The 21,374-nt window shown below is 45.8% G+C and overlaps 1 protein-coding gene across 1 annotated transcript in view; it reads right to left on the reverse strand.

Moving 5' to 3' along the window:
- CDK13 (cyclin dependent kinase 13) overlaps positions 1-18,478 on the reverse strand; it is a 101,999-nt gene extending 83,521 nt beyond the window's left edge. Inside the window, exons 1-3 of the mRNA XM_031961603.1 lie at positions 18,019-18,478; positions 17,344-17,930; positions 17,125-17,246 (exon numbers count right to left, since the gene is read on the reverse strand). Coding sequence (XP_031817463.1) covers positions 17,125-17,246; positions 17,344-17,930; positions 18,019-18,427 — 1,118 coding nt within the window. The 5' untranslated portion in view covers positions 18,428-18,478. The remainder of the gene's footprint in view (positions 1-17,124; positions 17,247-17,343; positions 17,931-18,018) is intronic.
- Positions 18,479-21,374: the final 2,896 nt, after the last annotated feature.

The raw sequence follows: 21,374 nt of genomic DNA on the forward strand, positions 1-21,374 counted from the left end.
ATCTTATCCAACAGGGAAATGGGAGTGAAAAGGATTAAGAAAAATGGGGGGAAGAGGGGAACTCAGAGAGGTATTAGTGAGAAGCAAAGTAGACAAGGAAAAGCATTTTAAAAGAAAAGGATACAGAAGGAAATATATAACAGCAAATATTGTAAGTGGGATGTGATCACTCACAAAAAGGAAGGAGTTTAACAAAATGGATCAGAATCCAACAAAATATTCTTTTATGGGGGGAGGCAATTGGGGTTAAGTGACTTGCCCAGGATCACACAGCTAGGAAGTGTTAAGTGCCTGGAGCTAGATTTGAACTCAGGTCCTCCTGACTTCAGGGCTGGTGCTCTATCCACTATGCCACCTAGCTGCCCCTCAATAAAATACTTAATAACAAATACACATGAAATAGAACCAAAATAAGGGCACTGAGCAGAATCTATTACACTGAAGTTTAAAAAAAAAAAAAAAAAAAAAAGCCAAGAGTGGCAACCATGAGCTCAGACAGAGCAAATGCAAAGAAAGACCTAACTAAAAGATAAATAAGGAAACCATATTTTGATAAAAGGTATCACACCAGTGAATTAATATATCAATATGAATATATGTACCAAATGACATACCATCTAAATTCTTAATGGAAAAGTTAAACAAGTTGTAGAAGGAAACAATAAATTATTACTTTTCCTATTAATCAAGAGCAATTTATATTTTTAAAAAGACTGTCCATTTTACTGCTCCACACTTAGGCAAAATAGTTCTTGATAATTATTTTTATTTCTCACTGATTATTTTTCCACTTTTGATACTGATAATCTGATTTTCGTCTTATAATTAGGTAATTGCTTATCTATTTTATTTTTAAACTGGCTCTTTTATTTATTACTAGATAAGGAAGTAAATACTTAAAACAATCCTATCTTAGAAAAAGAAATTAACAAGTCATAAATGAGCTCCAAAAGGAAAAAAATTTCAGGACCATATAAATTTAAAAGTAAATTCTATCAGGATTTTTATTTAAGGAACAATTAATTCCAGTGCTACATAAATTATTTGAAAAAATAGTGAAAGAAGGAATCCTGCCAAGTTCCTTCTATCATACATATATAGTCTTAATACCTAAACCAGGTGAAGAAAGAAAACTCTAGATTAATTTTTCTAATGAATACTGATGCAACTTTTGAATAAAATACTAGCCAAGAGATAACAGCAATATTACACACACACACACACACACACACACACACACACACATAAAAATCACTCTGCAGCCAGGCTGACAGAAACGAATTATCAAAGACATGAGAAAGCTCTCCCCAAGATCAGCAATGATTGATCTCTTAATTACCAAACTTCATAGTTTTTTCTTACTTTCTCTTCTTCTTGGTCGATCTGTAACCTCTTACATTGATGAGCAGGCTCTGACTTCTAGACAATCCCTTTTCTTTGGGTTTTGATGACACTACTCTCTTGGTTATGATCCCACTATCTTGTCTCCTTTGCTGGATAATCATCCAGAAAAATAGACTCGTTTTTCTGTTCTCTACACTCAACTGCCATGGATTATTCAATTACTATCTCTCCATAAATCTGTATCTCTTGTCCTTTCTCCTGAATTCCAATCCCACATCAATTGGCTAAAAGATAATTCAAAATGGATGTCCCATAAAAATATCAAACTTATCATGTTTAAAACAGAATTCATAATGTTTTTCTCCAAACTCACCTCTGCTTTAAACTTGCCCTACAACTGTTAAGGGTTACATAATCTTCCAGTTACCACATTTTATAAGCTTTGTATCAACTCTTCTTCCTCCTGCAGTCCACAAAATCAAAGATTAATTGCCCAAACCGTGTTGTTTTTACTGCCACAACATCCTTCACCTCCATCCCCTTAATTCCACTCATATAGCTACCCCTGCACTACTCCTTCATCACTTCTCAAAAGCATTATCAAAATAACCTCCTAATATATTTTCCCTGGTTAAAGTCTTCTCCTCACTTGACAATAATGCAGTCACAATGACAACAGAAGAGCCTCAATCCAGAGCAGACTGAATCAAGAAATAGGGATACAAATGTGCATGGTGTGTTTTTGCACAATGAGAAGACTTTAGCTTTTGTGGGATATGGTACAGATTATGTACTATTCTAAAATATGAAAGTCTGTCCCATTCATATATTAAAATATATTACTAGAATCCTTACAAGATGTAACAAGAATTTTTAATTCTCTATTATTTCTATCAATTCAGGCTTAAAACAGGTGTATGCTACTGTCATAATACTGAGGAATTCAGTTCAAATGATTAGGTCCTCCTGACATGTTGGCAGATAACACTGTTTTGTTTCAATTAATCCCTTCAAAACTGCAAAGCATCCTAAATGAGATCCCCAATCACTCAAGCACATATGATGCAACTATCAACGAAAAAAACAAACGATCACGAAAAACAAGCGGGCTCAAGCCAACCCTGCTGTCCAGACTGTCACTAGCAGGTAGGCGATGGGCAGAACCTGTTCATCAGGACAAGACATCCTGGATAGAAACTGCAGATGGCCCCTGAGGTGGGCCAGAATTAACTAGCAGAGCTGGTTGGACTATTATAGAAAACAGGGCTATTTTTAATGCACTTGAGATTTTCCACGAAACAAAGACCTACAACAGCAACATCAATATCTCCCTGGCGACATTATGTGACAAAGTCAAGAAGAGAATCACAACTCAGTTTCCTTATTTTGGCTGGACTCAATGAACCCTAATTCCCCTTCCAGCTCAAAACCCATCTTGGGATTCTAAAATTTGAACAATTAGAATAAAGGTGCAATGCACCCCTAACAGGGCATTCAATTTGCATAAAAGAGATGGTATATCAGCATGGTCTTCATGTCTGCTACCCAGAGATTTAAGAAAACTCTTAACTCATCAGTTTAATTAAGGAAAGGTTGTGTGGATTAACTGGCGAACAACCCAGATTGATTTGGCATCCTCAATAGATTCTCACTAATAAAAATTAATATAAAAATGTACTGCCTGAACAATTCTAGAGGTCTTTTATGACTTAGTGAGCTGGAAGTAGATAGGTTCACAAAAATCTGAGAATAGATCTTCTCAGAAAGAAGATGATACAAAAGAAAATGAGCAGAACCAGGAAAATAATCCACACAATAACAATACTGTAATGACAGTCAACTGTTAAAGACTCAGCCACTCTATTCAATACAATGAAACATCACAACTCCAAAGGACTTATGATATGAAATGCTATCCACTTCCTGAATGAAGATTTTAAAGATTGTTTTCCTTCCTTTATTTTATTTGTGTCTTCTTCCCCCAACGTGACTAACATGGAAATGTTTTGCATCACTGCATATGTAAAATGGGTATCAACTTTCTTGCCTTTGCAATGTGCCTTTTCAACGAGTTGGGGAGAGAGGGGAGATGGGAAGAGAATGTGAAAAAAAATAAATTAAAAAAAAAAAGAAATTTGGTCATTTATAAAACTCTAAAACTACAAGTATACTAGATCTGTATGATATTCATATAAACTATACCTGGCTGGAAGGTTATTTTCTACTCTTTATCTTTCTTTAATAGAGATGGGTAAGTTCTCTTCCTTATCAGTTCAGTGGGCAGCTCACTGTCTTTCAAAGTTACAATATTAGATTTATAGCTTTATAATACTAGAACTATAAAAATTGTTCTTCTGGGTCTTCACACTTCACTTGATACAGATGTTTTCAGATTTCACTGAAACCATTTCATCATTTCTTATGGTGCCATTATACTTCTATACCAGAATTTTCTTAACCTTTCTCCAATGGATGAGCAAACCCACCTTCCTCTTCAGTTTCCAGCTTTTGGATAATATAGGTTCTTTTCCTCTTTCTCTGTTAATTAATTAATTAATTAATAATACTGATAATGGTAAAGGAACTGGAGTCCAGCTGGGGAATAGTTAAACGCAGCATACAATTCTAGGCAAAGTGCCTTGCACTCCGAGGAAGAAGTAACCTTCAAGGAGTTCCAAACTATGGCTGGATTAGGCAGCACCAGTCAAAAGCTTTCCAATGCTACTGAAAAGATGGAACAGGAATACTTCCTAACTCTTATCCCAACTTGGACCCACAGGGCTCCAAATCAAAACTGGCACAATTTTCAATAATTTACACTTGATTTTGGGAGTACTATGCATGACTCTTTAAGCTCCCTAAAAGTTAAGCAAGCCAAATGTAGCACACAGATTTCTACCCTATGTGACGAGGTTATAAAAACAACCCAACAGTGGCCTAACTTTACCAAAGGCAAAACCTTTTGAAAGGACTGTAATAAAAGGGTCAGACAATGTACAGGTCAGATCTTAAGACCAGAATATGTCAATATAGTCCAAGTAAAACATAAGTCAAGTTCCTGCTCCCTTTTCTTATTCTTCTCTCAGTAATTTTACCATCTCCCAAGAGTTCATTTTGTCTTCAACAGAGATCTAGAGCTTAAACCTACCTAGCTAGCCTTAATTATTTTACTGACCTGCAGTCCCACATCTTAAACAGTGGGAAACATTTTCATCTGTTTCAATATTCAAATATATCTTTATAGACAAGAACACTGAACTGAGTCAAGTAAGATGAAATTTAACATAGATAATATAAAACCTTACACCTAATTAAAGAAATCAACTTTACAGACAAAATAGGGAAAGCATGACAGACAACGGCTTGAGGTGGGGTGGAAAGTGTTAGATTAAAAACTCAATTTTAGAATCAATGTGATATGACAACCAAGCTGGTAACTTCATAACCAAACCAACCAAAGCATTCAAGAATAAAGAGATGAGAATATCACTGAACACCCCTGTGATTAGACATTACATACATTATTATCACATTTAATAATAATAGCTAATATTTACATAGTACCTACTGTACTAAGCACTTTACAATTATCATCTCCTTTGATCTGGGAGCCCGGAGAGCACAATGGAGAGAGTGCTGGCCCTGGAGGCAGAAAAGCTAGGGTTCAAACCCACCCTCAGACACTTTTAGAGTGTGACCTTGGACAAGTCATTTAATCTCTGCTTGCTTCTGTTTCCTCAACTGTAAAATGGGGACATTAGCAACGCTCTCCAAAAAATTCTATCGTGAGAATAAAATGAGATAATATTTGTAAAATGCTTCACAGAATACCCAATACATGGAAGCTGTTATATAAATATTAGCTAGCATTATATTTACAGTAATTATTAAGAGGGCAGTTCTTTTATGTAGTGGCAAGGAATTGGAAACTGAATTATGGGGAATGGATAAATGGTATATGAATGTAATGGAATATTATTGTTCTATAAGGAATAATGAGCAGGCTGACTTCAGAAAAGCCTAGAAGCATTAGCATGAATTGCTGTTAAGTAAAGTGATTAGAAGCAGGACAATATGTACACAGTAACAAGAAGATGGATAATCGATGTGATGGACTTGGCTCTTCTCAACAATGCGGTGTTTGAAAGCAATTCCAATAGACTTGGGATGGAAAATGCCATAGAGAACTGTGGAAACAATGTGGAGCCAGACTTGGTATTTTCACCTTTTTTGTTTGTTTCTTTGTTTCTCATAGTTTTTTCCCTTTTGGTCTGATTTTTCTTGCACAGCATGACAAATATGGAAATGTTTAAAACAACTGTATGTATTTAACCTATATCAGATTACTTGTTTTGGGAAAAGGGAGGTAAGGGATGAAGGGAGAAAAATTTAGAACACAAAAGTCTTACAAAAACGAATGCTTAAAACTATCTTTACATATACTTGCGGAAAATGTAATACACTGAAAATTTAAAAAATGAAAAATAAAAACATTTGTTCTGCTTAGTGTCAACAGTCAACAACCACTTACTAAGCACTTCTTACGGGTCAGACACTGTGTTAAATAATGGCAATGAGAAGCAAAAGCAATCCCTGCCTTCACATACAGGAAAGACTCTATTCACTTGGAGGACAGCATTATTTAAGTAAGTAGATCCATATAAGATCTAGACCCTAAAAACTGAGATAACAATGAGGTTCGGGGTAGGGAGAGGAAAGCACAAAAGAATTTGAGCTGCAGGAAGCCAAGAGGCAGAGGTAGGGAGGGAGCCAATGCTAAGTATGGCAGACAACCAGTGAAAAGGGACTGGGAGGTGAATTGCTGCACATTAGGAAGATCACTTTGAGAGCTGGGTGGAGGATGGCCTAAAACTAGGCAGAAAGCAATGGCAAGTAATCTTGGCAAGATGTGATGACTGCAAGATGGAATTCTGTGGAGGGACAAGAGACTTAGCAATGGATTCGATTATTTTGGGGTGAGTGCAAATGAGGAGTAGAAGATGAAACCTAAGTTACAAGCTTGAGAAATTAGGAAGATGGTAGTCCCTTTAAGAGTGATGGAGAGTTTTAGAGAAAAGATAAGTTCAGCTTTGAGCATATTGAGTCTGAGATGTTATAATAAGACAAGCAACTCCAAATGTCCAGTTTCCAAATGGAGACTGGAGTTCAGGAAAGAGAATTAGAAGGAAAGATAGAGGTAATAGGGATGTTTTGATCAAGAAAGTGGTTTGTTTTTTAAGGATGATAAAGGTACTGATAAGAGAGAAGCAGCTTATGGATATGGAAAGACTAAATATTAGTAAGAGATTATCTATGATAAAGAGAACAAATCTGCTGGAGAAATGGGCTTGATTGCACATGTAGAAGGATTTACCCTGGCAAGAAAGTCTACCTCTTCACAGGAGACAGAGTAACATAAGATGAAAAGAAGGCAAGGAGAGCATTCTTGGCAAATCACCTCAATTATTTATTTTTCAATAAAACATGGGAAAAGATTCTCAACAGAAAGGGAAAGTGGTGCCCAGTAAAGTTTAGGGGAGAACAAAAAGTTTGGGGATGGAGGCTGTAATTGAGTGGGACAGTGAATCAATTAGTGAAACTTATAAGGACTCCCTTAACACAATGAGCCCGGTAGAAATTATGAAACAAATTTGTAGTGGACTAGCATAGGAGCAAAAGTAGCATGTGGCTGACATAACCTAAACTTAGGGCTTAGCAAGACATGATGGACAGCAACAGAATAATGTGGCATGCGGCTCAAGTGCAGGGCTGAACTATTTCACCAGGGGGGAAGAAAGGAAAGGGAAGAAAGTATAGTCAGTTGCAGGGGTGATGACATGGGAATGTCTCTGTGTAAGAGACAGCCTAGAGGTCACTATGAGGATGAAGAGCAAGACTAGAGCTCATGAGGCAGAGGGAAAAATATAATAATAGCATCCCTCAATAAACTAGCCAATGGCTATGAACAAAGAGTTCCCAAAAGAAGAATTCCAAACTAATTAATAACTATATAAAAGAATGTTCTAAATCACTAATCAGAGGCGGGGGAATGCACATCAAAACAACCCTTAGATTTTACCTCACCCAGTAAATTATAAAAGACACGAGACAATGCTCTATGAGCTGTGGAAAGATAGGTACACTACTACATTGTTGGGGGAATTGAGAATCAGTACAACCATTTTGTAAAAACCATTTGGAATGGTGCAAATAAAGTGACCAAAATATACATGTTTTACTGAGATACTAAAACCCCATAGCTGATTATTTCAGATGGGATTCCACATTACTTGGATGACTAAAAGTTATGATACTACACCAATAAAATATTCCTTTTCTCTGACTCAGAAATTCTACTGCCAAAGGAGGTATAGTCAATCAGTATGCAGCTGAATTGGAGTGAAGGAATAAATCACAGGAACAGACCAGACTGAGGAACTCGGAAGTAAGGGTGTCTGACAAAAGTATCCATGTGTAAGTTAAAGTCCCCTGAGGACAGAAGTTGGGATCAAGAGGAAAGGCTGTAAAGCAAGTAATGAATTTTTTGAGAGAGGAAGGAGATTTTTGTTCTGATTTTTCTAACACAACATAACTAATATAGAAATATGTTTTAAATAACTATACATGTATAATCTAAGTCGGATTGCTTGCTGTATTGGGGAGGGAGGAAAGAAAAAAATTTGGAACTCAAAATCTTAGAAAACTGAATGCTGAAAACTCTCTTTACATGTAATTAAAAAAAAATAAAACACTATTGATTTTTTTTTAAGAGAAAGGCAGGAGAATGTCCTATAGTATGGCAGATTACAGTTACCAGAATCTTGGCTGTGTGATACACTTGGATTAAATGAATTCTCTTTAAAAGGAGAGTGATGGTGCAGGCAGCAGAATCCAGGAAGGGGCAATGGAGGGAGATCAAGGAGCACTGCAACTGAAGCCTGGTTTGACCACAACCTGTTGACCAACTTCAAGAGAGCTTCCTACAGAGGGTGTGAAAGTTTTCCATAAACCAACCATCCAATACCATCAAGGGAGCAGCACTATGAGCAGCTTCTGGGCCCAAGACTTCTGATGGAATCAGGGAACTCTGATAGACTAGCTGATCAAAGTCTGACAGATCCCATCTAAAATGAGGTAACTCCTCATTTTATTGAACCAGCAACCAGCCACTAGAAATCATCAGAAACAGAGCCCAAAACAAGACCTGCCTCAATGGCCAGCTAGAGTGCTGCTGCCCCCTCTGTTCCTTTCTCCATACTTCCCATCTCAAAAAGCCAAAAAATCCAGGGGAAGGACTGACATGATAAAGAAGTTAAGCTTATTGCAAACGGGGCCCAGGAATGGTTCAGCAGCATGCAAAGGCAAGGGCTCAAGGCAAAAAGTTCTCAAGATTAGAAACTGAAAAGCACCTCAGAAGGAATCAAACACAAACCTTTCATTTTACAGAGAAGTTAAATGATTGGCCAAAAGTCACAGAAGTGGTAAATAACAGCCAGGTAATAAACATTTATTAAGTTCTTAATATATGCCAGAAACTGAACTAAATGATAGGGATATAAAGCAAGGCAAAAAGAGTCCCTGTCCTTAAGCAGTATATATTTTAATGAGGGAAACAACACATGTATGAATATATGTATGTGTGAATGTATCTGTGGGGGACACATACTAGCAAAGACCTTAGCCCAGTTTCCTCATCTATAAAAGAAGGAAGCCAGACCACAAGCCTTTATTTAGGCTGGCTGTAGCTCTTCATCTCTGGTTCCTTGTGCTAAAGTTCTGGCAGCCCTTTCTCAGACATCTTATGAAAAGAACTCTGGATGGCTCTAATGGTACCTTGTCTTATGGTAGCAGGAAGGTGTTTGACTCTCAGTAAGGTTGCTATGGGACCCTTACTCATGTTCCCTGCAAATCTCTTGCTGGCAAACAGAGCAGAACCAAACTAGGCTAGTAGCTCAAGAAGATTTATGTTACTTCCTCTTGTGGCTGAACAATGTCAGTTGAAACAATGAGAAAGGTTCTGGATTTTCTTTTTTTTAAAGCACTCAGACTGTTGGTACCCCTGGGCAGAGACCCTCAACAGAGCTGCCAACCTTGCAAAGATCTGATTGCACACTGTAAGAACCTCATAGTAATGATCGCCCCCATTTCTCACCCACAATGATGGAAACTCAAGAAAGCTCCACCTGCACTCTCACCTCCCTGGAAATAATGGTCCCTTCTTTGGGTTCATCCACCAAGTTAAGACAGATTTTAATGGCAGAATACCACCCCTAATCCTTTACCCAACAAGGAAAAACTAAAAGAATATAAAAGCAGGACCTTGGCACTAGCCCCTTCCTAATGAGGGCAACTAGTCAACTTCCCTACACCCCATGGAGTTTGGCCACAATCATATGTTCCTCTACTCCACACAAACTCATTTCACAAAACAGTTTTAAGTCTTTTCACAAAAGATTATTTCAGTATTTGGGTTCACACTCTCTGTTCCAAAATAACCTGGGAGAGCCAGGGATGGCAAAGATTTATGAGAGAAAATGTACACCCAAGTACTAACACCAATATGCCAGACAACCAAAAGATTCCGGGAGATCCTTGGCCCTTGGAGATCCTCTAGACTCAGTCGCCAAGAGCCTGTCTCCTTCCTCATCGCCTAAGTAGTGAAATCTGGTCACCCTAGGCTTATTCTTTACCCAAAGTTTAGCATGAAGCTTGGGCCTGGCACACAACACATACTTAATAAATGCCAACTGACTGTAATTTCAACCAACTATTCCTATAGTACTGACCCTGCCCACCCTCAAAATGGTTGAAGAGCTAAAGAATTCTTGGGGAAGGAAGTGGAGTAAATATAGGTATATCAATAGTATTTGATGGAATGAGAAGAATAGTGGCAGAAAATCTGGATCCAGGTTCAAAGCCTTTTATCCTTAGCCTTGGGAACAAGGGTATCAGAAGCATCCCTGAGAGGGGTAAGGACAGTCTTTACCTCAAAATTATAATGATATTCCTTGTCCTGCTAAAGCCTTTGGCTCTCTCTGCCACCGAGTCACCATATTTCTTCCTGCCTTACTCTCACATCTTCAATGGGATCCTTTGAGCTAATCAGCTTGTTCACCCAGCTCCTAGTATTAGAGACTGCTCCCTGTGCCCAACATCATCTGAGATTTCTAGCCTGGAAGAAAACCCTGCTCAGCCCAAACCCAGTAATAATCCTCAGAAATGCTGACCTCATGAGGTCAATCATCAAGCACTTACTGAGAGCCAGACAAACCATGAGGATCCGAAGAAAGACAAAAAATTCTTCCCTTGCCCTAGAGGAATTCACTTTTTAATGGTCCTCTCCAGGTCTCTAAATAAGGCAACACAAAGGCAGGAGAAATTAAGTAATCATTAACACGTTTGGGTCCAGATGAACAACAGTACAGGTCACAGGAAGTCAGGTTTCTGGCCCTACCAAGAGTAGTGGCCTTCAGGCCAAGTAACTCCCAACAGCAGGAGTGAAAGCTCCACTGGTCATCAGCAGAAACTTTCCAAGCAGATACAAGGGAAATACTCCTGGGGGGAATATGTGGAAGAGCATCCCTGGGGGAGGGGTCCTGAAACAGAGTGAGCCAAGATTAGACTAGTTTGAAAATTCTCTCCTGATGCAGCTAAACAAACACCTGTTTGGTGAGCTCAGGAATTGTGGCTGCTAGGGGATCCAGTGAACAGAGTGCCAGACTTGGAGTCAGGAATTCGCAAGTTCAAATCTGACCTCAGACACTTACTAGCTGTGTGAGCAAATCGTTTAATCCGTGTGCCTCAGTTTCACCTGCAAAATGGGGGTAACAGCAAGGCTGGTGTGAGTATCAAATGAGATAATAACTGTAAAACATTTAAGCACCGTGTCTGCCACGTACTGAAGTCTCATAAATGTGTGAGAGTATTATTATTATTATTAAAGAGTTCACAAAGAAAAACCATAAAAAGTAGGTTTGAGGCTTGTGTCAAGCATTTGTATAGTGCCTACTATAGAGATGGCATCATGCTACACAGAAAATGACTTGACCGAAGTCCACACAGGTCTGAGTTTTAACTAGTACAAGCCCATCTCCAATTCTCATTTCCTTGGACAGAGCTGCGAGAGGAATAAATACTACCATGTCAAATCTCCATGGTCTGGGGATAAACTGATAAAAGTTACAGCCAGAAAAACTGAACTCATTTAAGAGAATTTACCAAAAAACACCATGAGCTTCTTTACAAATACCTACATCTATATACCCAAAGGTTCCTCACTGACTGTACGGTACAATCCAAACTGCTCCACTTGCCATTTTCAAATCCTTCACAATATGGCTTCAACCCACTTTTTCTAGACAAATTCCATATTATTCCTCCTTCAGGGATTCTCTGTTCCAGTTAAACTGGCCAACAGTAAGCTTAGCATTCCACTTCCTCATCCCTCCATCTGCACTGGAAAGTCTGGAGCTTCAAAGCTCACCTCAGGGGCCATTACCAACCAGCTCTTGTCAGTGCTCCCTCAATTTCCTCTTCAGTTCAAAAGCAATTCTTAAGTGGTTGTTTTATGTACACACTGCCCAAAATGCTCCAAATACAAAGAAACGCAAAAACCACTGTCTTTGAATTAAAGGAGTCTAAGTGGGGAGAAGAAAGGAAAGAAGTAAAGACCTCCTCCAATTTGGTGGGATGAGCTAAGTCTGGAAAAGGCAGAGGCTTGGAGGCCGAATGAGGAGAATAGGATGGGGTGGGGAGAAGACAAAGAGAGATATGCTGGAGGACCTTCAAGGGTAGCCAAATCCAAGAATGCCTGAAGGGCACTGTTCCAGTCCAAAAAGAAGTCAAGTTATGTAGGGTTTTAAAGCATAAAGACCTTCCTATCCAAACCTGGCAGTAGAGACCTGAACTAACATGAAGAGATTTAGAGACCTGCACTAACATGGAAATATTTATATTTGGCAATCATGTGGAGGATGGGTCTGAGGCAGAGAGACCAAGGGCTACTACAGTCACCCAGTGGATGAGGTGACATGAAGAAAGCCTGAACCTCTGTGGCATTCAAAATAGCCTGTGCAGGCAGGGACTAGATTTAGCGATCAACTCAAGTGATCAGAGACGATCAGAGTTCACCTGATCCTGTAAGTTCTAAACTATGTTTGCGTCGTGGACCCTCGGTCAAGACACTTAAAAGCACAAAACGAAATCTAAAAGGCTGCCAAGGAAACCAGTTGAACCAAATTATAGATATCAAAAAAAAAAAAAATTGTTTTAATTCACACATCCCAAGTTTAAGAACATAAGAAGAGATGTTTGCAAAGATATGTCATTCCTAGAAATGACAAGATTTAACAGCTGATTGGCTATGTGGGAAAAGAGCAAATATGTAAGGAGTTAAAGCTTAGGCTGAAGTCATAACTGGAGATAGGCAGAATGGTGATACCCTCAAAAGAAACTGCAAAGTTTGGAAGAGGGTAGGTTTGGGAAGCTGGTGGGCAAAGCGGAGCTCTGCTTCAGACATGTTGAGTCTGAAACGCCTACAAAATAACCACTTTGAAAATACTCAAAAGGTAAAAAAAAATGCTCTAAAAAAGTGCACTCAAGAGTAGAGTCTAAATGAGAACCAAATATGTGCATCTGGGAATCATCTTCAGTGATGAAATTTAAGCTCATGGGACTAATGAGATCACTGAGAGTAGAGAAAGGAAAGGATAAAGTCCTCAAATACAAACACAGAGGATGGCCTTCAGATAATGATACAGCAAAGCCAGAGAGACAAGAGAACTACTACCAAGGGAAAAAGTGATGCTCCAAAGAAAAGAGAGAATCTAGGAAGAGAAGATGATCAGTGACTAAGGCAGCTGAGTGATCAGGAAAAACCAAGCCTGAGAACGGACCCACAGATCTGGTTACTTGAGAAATAAGTTTCCACAGATATGGAAGTAACAGAACACAGATCTGAGGAAAAGGTAACATTGGATTCTAGACATTTTCAGTTTGAAGTGCCCTGTGATAATTGGACAGGGACTCAAGGCAGGAAAGGATGAGAAGCTGAAGCTCAGATCAGAAACTTCATCTTGGAGCAGGAGCCTTCCAGGTATAATGAGTTGCCAGCTAAGACCAAAGGCAAGCAAAAGGGTCTGGGACAAAGGAAGCAGAGCCCAGGGAAACTGCTGTGTGATTGCTCCTCCAGATAACTTTACTCTTTCCCTGGTGAGATTCTTCCCTCAAATAGCCTGGATCTATTTATCTAGTTTCCCACCCTTTCAGGAGAGCAGGGAGACAAAATTCAACAATGTCTGCCCTCAAGATTACCCTTCTACTAAAAGTGGAGGATAGGGAGAGAAGGGGACATGTACAAAAAGCAAAGGTCATCCAGAAACAAGGAAGGGGAAAGTCCTTCAGATCTTTCCATCACTAGCACCCAGCTTGAATACCTTGGCAGAGAGTAGGTACTTAAGTAATTAAATAACTATACTAGAAAGAGATTTGGGAGATCGCTACATTTATGGGTTAGGGAAGGAGAAAAGTCATCAGAGAGTTTTAAAAGACTGGCTGTGAGCAAAGGATATGGCCCCATGCCGGATATTAGGCTTTTCAGTCCTTTCCTAAGCCCCCCTTCAGTTTATGGATCCCAGGAGCTACAGAACCTAGGCCAGATCTCTTAGGCTGGGGCTTCTTAAACTTTTTCCATCGGGACCCCTTTTAGCCTGAGAAATTTTTACAAGACCTCAAGTATGTAGGTATGCAAGATCAGTAAATAAATCAAACATTCACTGATTAATATATAATGTTATGACGGGTCGCATGCAATTATTCGACCCCATCTGGATGCTTTAAGCCATTTCTGACAACTCCAGACTATGATGAACTTTCACCTTCTGTATTATAACTTTTTGGCTTTAATATGTCACACCATTAGCACTTTCAAAACAACTTTCTGTCTGAACTATAGAATGGAATACCTGGCATACTATCTAGTTCAGAGATTCATTTCCACTTGCTTTTTTCTCTCCCCTAACCTACAATTATTAGCACTTTGCCAGAGCCAACATTGCTGTACTTATGAGACCTACAGCGACAAGCCTAGGATTACTTATGCATATGGCATGTACTCAAACAGTTATTTATAGTCTCTACAAAACTTCATGGTAATACAAGTTCGTAGGAACTATTTCTAAAATCTTGGGATAGCTTCTAGCAAGTATATATGTACTACTTATGCATTTTTTATCATCTACCTTTCCTTGTACACATTAGGCCCTGAAAGCAGTATGTGTGGAATAACGTGTTTACCATAAAATTTTAAAAAGCAAATACTGTTACTGAATTTTTACAGCTTAAGAAAAAACTGTGACAAATTACATTGAAAATTTAACAGGGACTAGGAAAATCAATTATTCCTTAAGAAAAGACCCTAAATTTATTTGACTTTTCCTAATTCTTTTCACTTAACAGCAAAGCACCTAAAAAGGATCCTGGAAGTTTTATCTAACAACAAACACCTCACAATTTTCCCTGAAGAAATTGTCATAACTAACCACAAACTATTCATTTAACTACTTCTCATGATGAGTTTTCATCTAATGATTTATCTAACATCAAACCTCACATGATGTTAAAAGCATTATAAATCACATCTGCTCTCTGGCTCAAACACAGCGTTAAATTAATTTTCCAATAGGTACAATAAGCAAAAGTCTGCCGGGCAATTCTTTGACAGAACATACAACACTAACCCGACCAATTATGGCCAAAAATATAAAGCCGTCAATACATTATAACCAGACTGACCTAACATGGGAAAGATCTGATCCAACATCATTTGATAACCATCCATTTATAACATTGGTCCAATGGATCTTAGATGACCCCCGAGAATGACCCCAGAACATCCTCTTCATCTAATTAATGTCACTTTTTAAAGGAAATCAATAAATGCTTCCCACCCTCACCCCCTTACAGGATATATGTCTCCATCTAATATTATCCAAGAAATCCCAGCCATCCTGGACAGAACTAAGTGCTCCACAATTCCTGTCTGTCATGGAGGCTATGAGAAGGGCTCACCAGTTTTACTTTTTTACATTTCCATTTTCCTCAAAGGCAAAAATTTTCAAATAAGGCAAAAGATAACCAAGAGTATCCATGCCCTGCAAGCAGGCAGACGGTGGCTAATTCTGGCAGCTGCATTTTAAGCAGAGCATCAGCAAACCAGGTGTCCAGAGTCAGGTGACCAGCCTGATCTGGGGTCCAGCTGAAAATCAGAAGCACTTGGCACAGTGTGGGAAGGCCATTCCCAGACCCACTCTTTATTAGTACTAAGATCTTGGCCAAATGACTTTCTGGTGACAGGCCTCAGTTTTCCTCATCTTTAAAATGAACAAGCTGGATAATTTCCAAGTCTAAAAAAAAGCATATAACCGTGAAACAAGGGGAAAACAAGGGGAATCTACTAGCCAAGTTTAGCTGAGAGAAGAAGTGTAAGAAAAGACAAAGCGGGTTTCTTTAACGATCTGGCCCCAGAAAAAGAACTAGACTTCTCTTCTATGTTATTCCAGAGAACGGAATTGGGGCCCCATGGGAGAAGTAAAGAGAAAGGCAGATTTCACCACAGGACTCGGAAGCCTCCTCATAGACACTTGGAACTGTCCAACAAAGCAAAGCCTGTGTCAGTGCCAGAGCCTTTGCCTTCCCTCCAAGCACCCTCTCACCTGAAAGACCGTTCTGGGAGCTCCTGAGAAAAGTCCCCCGGAGCTGGGAGTTTTCACTAAAGAGGAGAGCAATTCCCAAGTGCTGGCAGAGCTTCCCTCCATGAATACAAGCAGTGCTCAGCACAAAGTCACGGGGAGGACATCACCGTCCTCTTTAAAGGAACAAGCCCAAGTAGCCCACAAACAGCCTCGCGGTCTCAAACACAAACCAGAAGCTGCCGCAGGCCCAAGTCGGGGCCGGGCAGGGCCACACACCGCACACACACCCGCAGACGCTGCTGGCCGCCCCCAAGGAAGAAGTTCTCAATCCGTTCCCCGCACTGACATCCTTCTCCAAGGCAGGAGGAGTGGGGGTGGGGAGGCCCTGACTTGCGACTTCTCCGGTCAGAGGCCCTCCCGGAGGGACAAACTGGCGGCCACAGTCCCGACGGGCAGCTCGCCCCGCACTGGCGGCCTCGCCCAATCCAGACCACGCCGGCCGCTGACAAGCGCCCCTGGAGCCGGACGCCCCGAGCTGCCCCTGACCGAGGAGCGCCCGGCACCGCGGGGCCGGGAGAATCAGGTCCTACCTTCCTTTTGCTCTAAGGCTAGCCCCACCCTGCAACGTCCCGGAGCTCTCGGGCCGTTTCTGCCCCGATCCCGGCACGTGGGGCTGGGTTGGTACCAAGCCAGTGGGGGGAGGACCGGGACCGGACCGACCCTGCACCCCGAGGGCTGCTTGGAGGAACCCTTTTGGGGAGGTTTTCCCCCGGGGCGGGCGCCTCTGAGGTCTGAGGAGGCGCCGGAAAACCGCGAGGGTTTGCTTCGCTTTTGCTACGCGGGACTCCAAGGGAGATCCCCGAACCGGGGCCCGCTCTGGGAGGCCGGGAAGACTGAGCCCGGACTGGGGAGCTCGGGGCCAGGGCGGCGGGCTTCTGTCCCGCGGTTACCCTCCCTCCCCCACCCCCCCAGGCCCCCCGCAGGAACGGGCACCTGCGGCCGGGCCGCCCCTCCCCCGCCCGCCCCCCCCCCCGGGTTCTGGGTCAGGCCGCCCCTCCCCCTCCCCGCCCCCCGGGCCCGAGCACCCCCGACGGCCGGGCTGTAGGGGCTCCGGGAGCGGCGCCAGCTGCCGCCGTAGGGGCTGGGCGACACGTCCCCTCCGCGCTCGTACGAGCTGTGGCGGCTGTAGCTGGGCGAGCGGCGGCGGGCGTAGGGTTGGGGGCGGCCCGCGCCCGGAGGCACGGGCGGCCGAGCCGCCGCCCCCGGGCTGCCGGGGACTTGGCCGGGGGGCGTCCCTGCGGGAGCCGGCCGGGCTGGGCGAGCGCGGGCGGCGCCGGTAGGCCTTGGGCTCGCTCTTGTCGTCGCGGTAGGCCCGCGGCGGCTCCTTGTAGGCCGAGGGCGGCTCCTTGGCCGCCTTAGTCCGGCTGCGGTGCGCCTTCGAGTCCCGCTCCCGGCCCGACGCGCCCGACGCGCTCTTGCGGCGCCCCCCGCCGCCGCCGCCCTTGGCCGAGGCCTCGGACGCGCGGTCGTCGCCGTGGCCGTGGCGGCCGCGGGACTTGGCCGAGGCCTCTCCGGCCCCGGCGCGCTGCGCGTCCGACGGGCCCCCGGTGCTGCCCTGCTCGGCCCTGGCGCCCCGGCCGGCTGCCGGCCGCCCTGGTGCCCGGGCGGCCTGGTTGGACGAGCGTCCCCGGCCGGCCGGGGCCCCGGGCGACGAGGCCGGGCTTCCCCCGCCGGTCCCGGTCCCGGCCCCGGCGCCCGGCGCTCCGGGCGGCCCCAGGCCCTGCTCCGATTGGGAGCTCACGTCGTCGTAGTCGGCGGCGGGCGGGCTGGCGGCCCCGGGCCCGGCCCCGCCGCCCCCGTCCTGCGGCCGCCGCGGTGGCGGCGGGGCTGCGGGGGCTGGGGAGGGCGAGGCGGCGGGGGCTGCGCGGCGGCGGCAGGGCGGAGGGCGGCGGCGGGGCGGGCGAAGAGCCGGCCGCCGGCCTGCTGACGCGGGCCCCGCGGCGCCGCTTCTGCCGGGCCGCGGCGCGCCTCTTCCCCCTAGGCAGCCGCTTGAGCTCGAGCCCCGGCGGCCCCGGCCCCGGCCCCGGGCTGAAGCAGCAGGAGGAGGACGAGGAGGCCGCGGCGGCGGCGGCTGCGGCGGCGGCCGGGCCCGGGGCCGCCAGGAAGAGCAGCGAGGGCGGCGGCTGCGGGGGTGGCGGCGGCTGCGGGGGCGGCGGCGGCGGCTGCAGGAGCTGCGGCTGCAGGAGCGGCAGGAGCAGCGGCGGCTGCTGCGGGGACAGGAAGCGCCGACGCTTGCGGCGCTCTTCCAGCTTCTTCTCGGCCCAGCTCAAGCCGGCCCCGGCCCCGGACCCGCCGCCGCCGCCGCCCAGGGCCGTGTCCGAGCTGCTCGGCATGGGGGGGCGGCTGCGGGCCCGCGGCGGGACGGGCCGGACGCGGCTGGCGGGCGGGCGGGGCGGGCGGGCGCGGCCTCCTCCTTCTTCTTCTCCTCCTCCTCCTCTTTCAGCTCCTTCGGCTTCGGCTCCGACTCCGGCGGGCCCGGCTCACAGCCGGGCCGTGGCCATGCCCGCGCCGGAAGCGACAACAACAGCGGCGGCCTCCGTTCGGGCTCCTCCGGCCGCGGCTCCTGCTCGGGCCGCACAAGGCGGAAGTGGCGCGGCCGCGGCCCCGGCGCCTCACTCCATCCCGCCCCGACGTTGGGCTCCGGGCGGGCGGACGGGCGTGCGAGTGTGCGCGGAGCCTCGGCCGGCCGGGCGGGCTGTCCTCTTCGGGCGGCGGCCGCACGCGCGCGCGTGCTCTAGCTCCTCCTCACTCAGCCGCGATCTCGGTCTCGGTCTCGGCTCCGGTCCCGATCTCGGCCTCGGTCCCGGTCCCGGTCCGGCGGCGGGGGGCGGCGTCGGCGGCTTCGGAGGCCTGGGCCTGACAACAACTCCCGGCCTGCAGCCTCGCGCACGCAGCGGCCCCAGCGGGACTGACGGGCGCGCGCACGGCGACGGCGGGGCGCGCGGGTGCGTGAGCCCGACCGAGGAGAGCGTGGCTGATGGACTGACGGACGGGGGTGGGGGAGGGTGTGGAGGGGAATGGGTGGAGGGGCAAGGCTTCGGGCCAACTGGGCTGGGAGGTGGGGGCGGCCCGGGGAATAGGGTCAGGACACTCTCTTCCTTCTCCAGGACTCACTTTTGGCCCCTCCCCTCTGACGGACTAGCGCGACGGGCCGCCCCGCCCCTTGTCCTTCCCCTTGTCTGAAGGAAGCTAAGGAGGAGGAGCGTGAGAGGGGGCGGGAACTAGAGCCTCCGCGGTTCCTCCCCTCGCTGCCTCTCGTATCCTCGGCGCGCGTGCGCGCTCAGCCTGGACGCTGCGCCGGGGGCGCGCACGCACACCTCGCACACATAAGCGGAGATGAATGGCGGCAGCGGCGAGTAGAGTCGAGTGCCCTCTGGGTCGCCTCGTCGACGCCCTCGGCGTGCTCGCGCCTTGTGCGTGCGCCGGAAGTTGTGAGGCGACGTCGTTCTATTTCCGGGGAAGTGGGGCGGGGAAGAAGAGGAAGAAGGAGCGTTACCGGAAAGGGAGAAAAAGACGAGGGTCGGAGGCCCAGGCCGTAGCCTCCCCTCGCGCCCCGCCCCGCCACCGGCGCCAGGGCCGGAGTGGGAGGTGTGGGAGCCGCGGCCCCCGAGGCCCGAAGAAAATCGTCCTTCGGGGTCGGAAAGGCGAAAAGGAGCAGAGGCCCGCCCCGGCCGGGCTTCCCTTCCCAGGGACGCGCCAGCGCCGGTCCCTTTCGTGCGGCCTCGGGCGGGAGCCGCGAAAGAGACCCCGCCCCGGCCTCGGGAAGCTCGAGAGAGAGAGGGCGCCTGCCCCCCGGGCCGCACGCTCGTCCTCGTCACGTTTCCCGCTGTGGTCCCTGCCTTTCCTGGGCTCTCTGGGATCGGCCCTGGTTCCTTTGGGCGCCTGGAGCCGTCCGCAGCCGCCCCGGGGAGGGGGGAGGGAGAGGGAGGAAGAGTCCGTCCCGCCCCCACCCTGGTGTTCTCTGCCCTGGTCCCGGAGGCCGCCCCTTTCCGCCTCTCGGGCCGGCGTCCTCCGGCCTGGAAGCCGCCTAGTGGTCGGCGCCTTCCCGGAATAGGGCCTCCTGCCCCGAGAGTCAGTCCCGCAGGGCGGGAGAGTCGGTAGGTGCGGGGCAGTGTCCCCCCAGTAAGAAGGGTCGGTCTGTTCGCTGAGCTCCAGCTGTGGCGCTGAGGCCATCTGTTGCGGGATTTCAGGAATGAATTGGCTTTCAATTGTAAACTTAATAACAATAAAACTTAAAAAAAAAAATCTTAGAATCTGAAACTATTGTAAAATAGGAACATTGAGGAGCAAGGCACGGTCATGTGTTTGCCCTGATTCTATTTATCTTTTTATGTTCCTGTTTGTCTCAGGATGAGGTGATGTTCTGTTTTGTTATATGTTAAAATTTGACAGAACAATCGGGTTGTTTCTACAACTGGAAATTTGGCTGGTTTTTTTTCCCTATTATGTTCTTAAATCTAATTCTATAAATGTAATTTGCGTCACAGGCTCTGAGGTTCATAGAGAATCAGACCTTATATAATTTTTATTTTGTTTAAACTCGCTTCCCTGCCCTCTCTGTCCTAGGGTTTCTCCTTTCAAACATCAGAATTGGGTTTTTCAGAAAAAAATAAGCCCTCAGATCCCATACAAGCACTTAGGTTAACAAGCCGCAAGTATAAGGGACAAACTTTAAGAAGATATAGAAGGAAGAGTCCCTCCATCCTATAAAGTGACAAAAAAGGCTCCGCTGGCCTTCTGCCTCCCAGAGATAGCTATATTCTTTCTATCTGGTGGCGTAAAGCTTTCTGCAACTGGGGGAGGGAATTTTTTACAATGTGTTCTTCAAATACGAAGTAATCCTCTCCAGGAAGCCCATCTCCCACACTAGTCCCTTAATAATTTGATTGTTAGTGCTCTTTTTTTTTAATTTGTGAAAGGTTGGTTGGAGATATTATAGTTCAGTTTTCCTTTATTTCTGTCAGAAATATTAAAAATTTGTCTTTATAGATCTTATGTGTGGTTAAAGTCAAAACTAACCCCACTGTATTTGTAAGTTTCTTGTACTATCTTTCAAATTTTATCGAATCAGTTATTCTAAACCTACAATCTTGTTCTTGTTAAACAATTTATGCAATAACAACTGTAAATACCCTGCCACATGGCTATAATTAGTAATGCAACCTCCCTAATAGTCTTAATAAGATATAGCTTTTAGAGGTTAAAGTTTAACCACTTAATTTTCAGTGGCTGCTTTAAATCTCTGATGACACCGTGAGCAACAGCATATTGGCATGGCTC

The sequence above is a fragment of the Sarcophilus harrisii genome, chromosome 1, assembly GCF_902635505.1.
Source record: "Sarcophilus harrisii chromosome 1, mSarHar1.11, whole genome shotgun sequence".
NCBI lineage: Eukaryota > Metazoa > Chordata > Mammalia > Dasyuromorphia > Dasyuridae > Sarcophilus > Sarcophilus harrisii.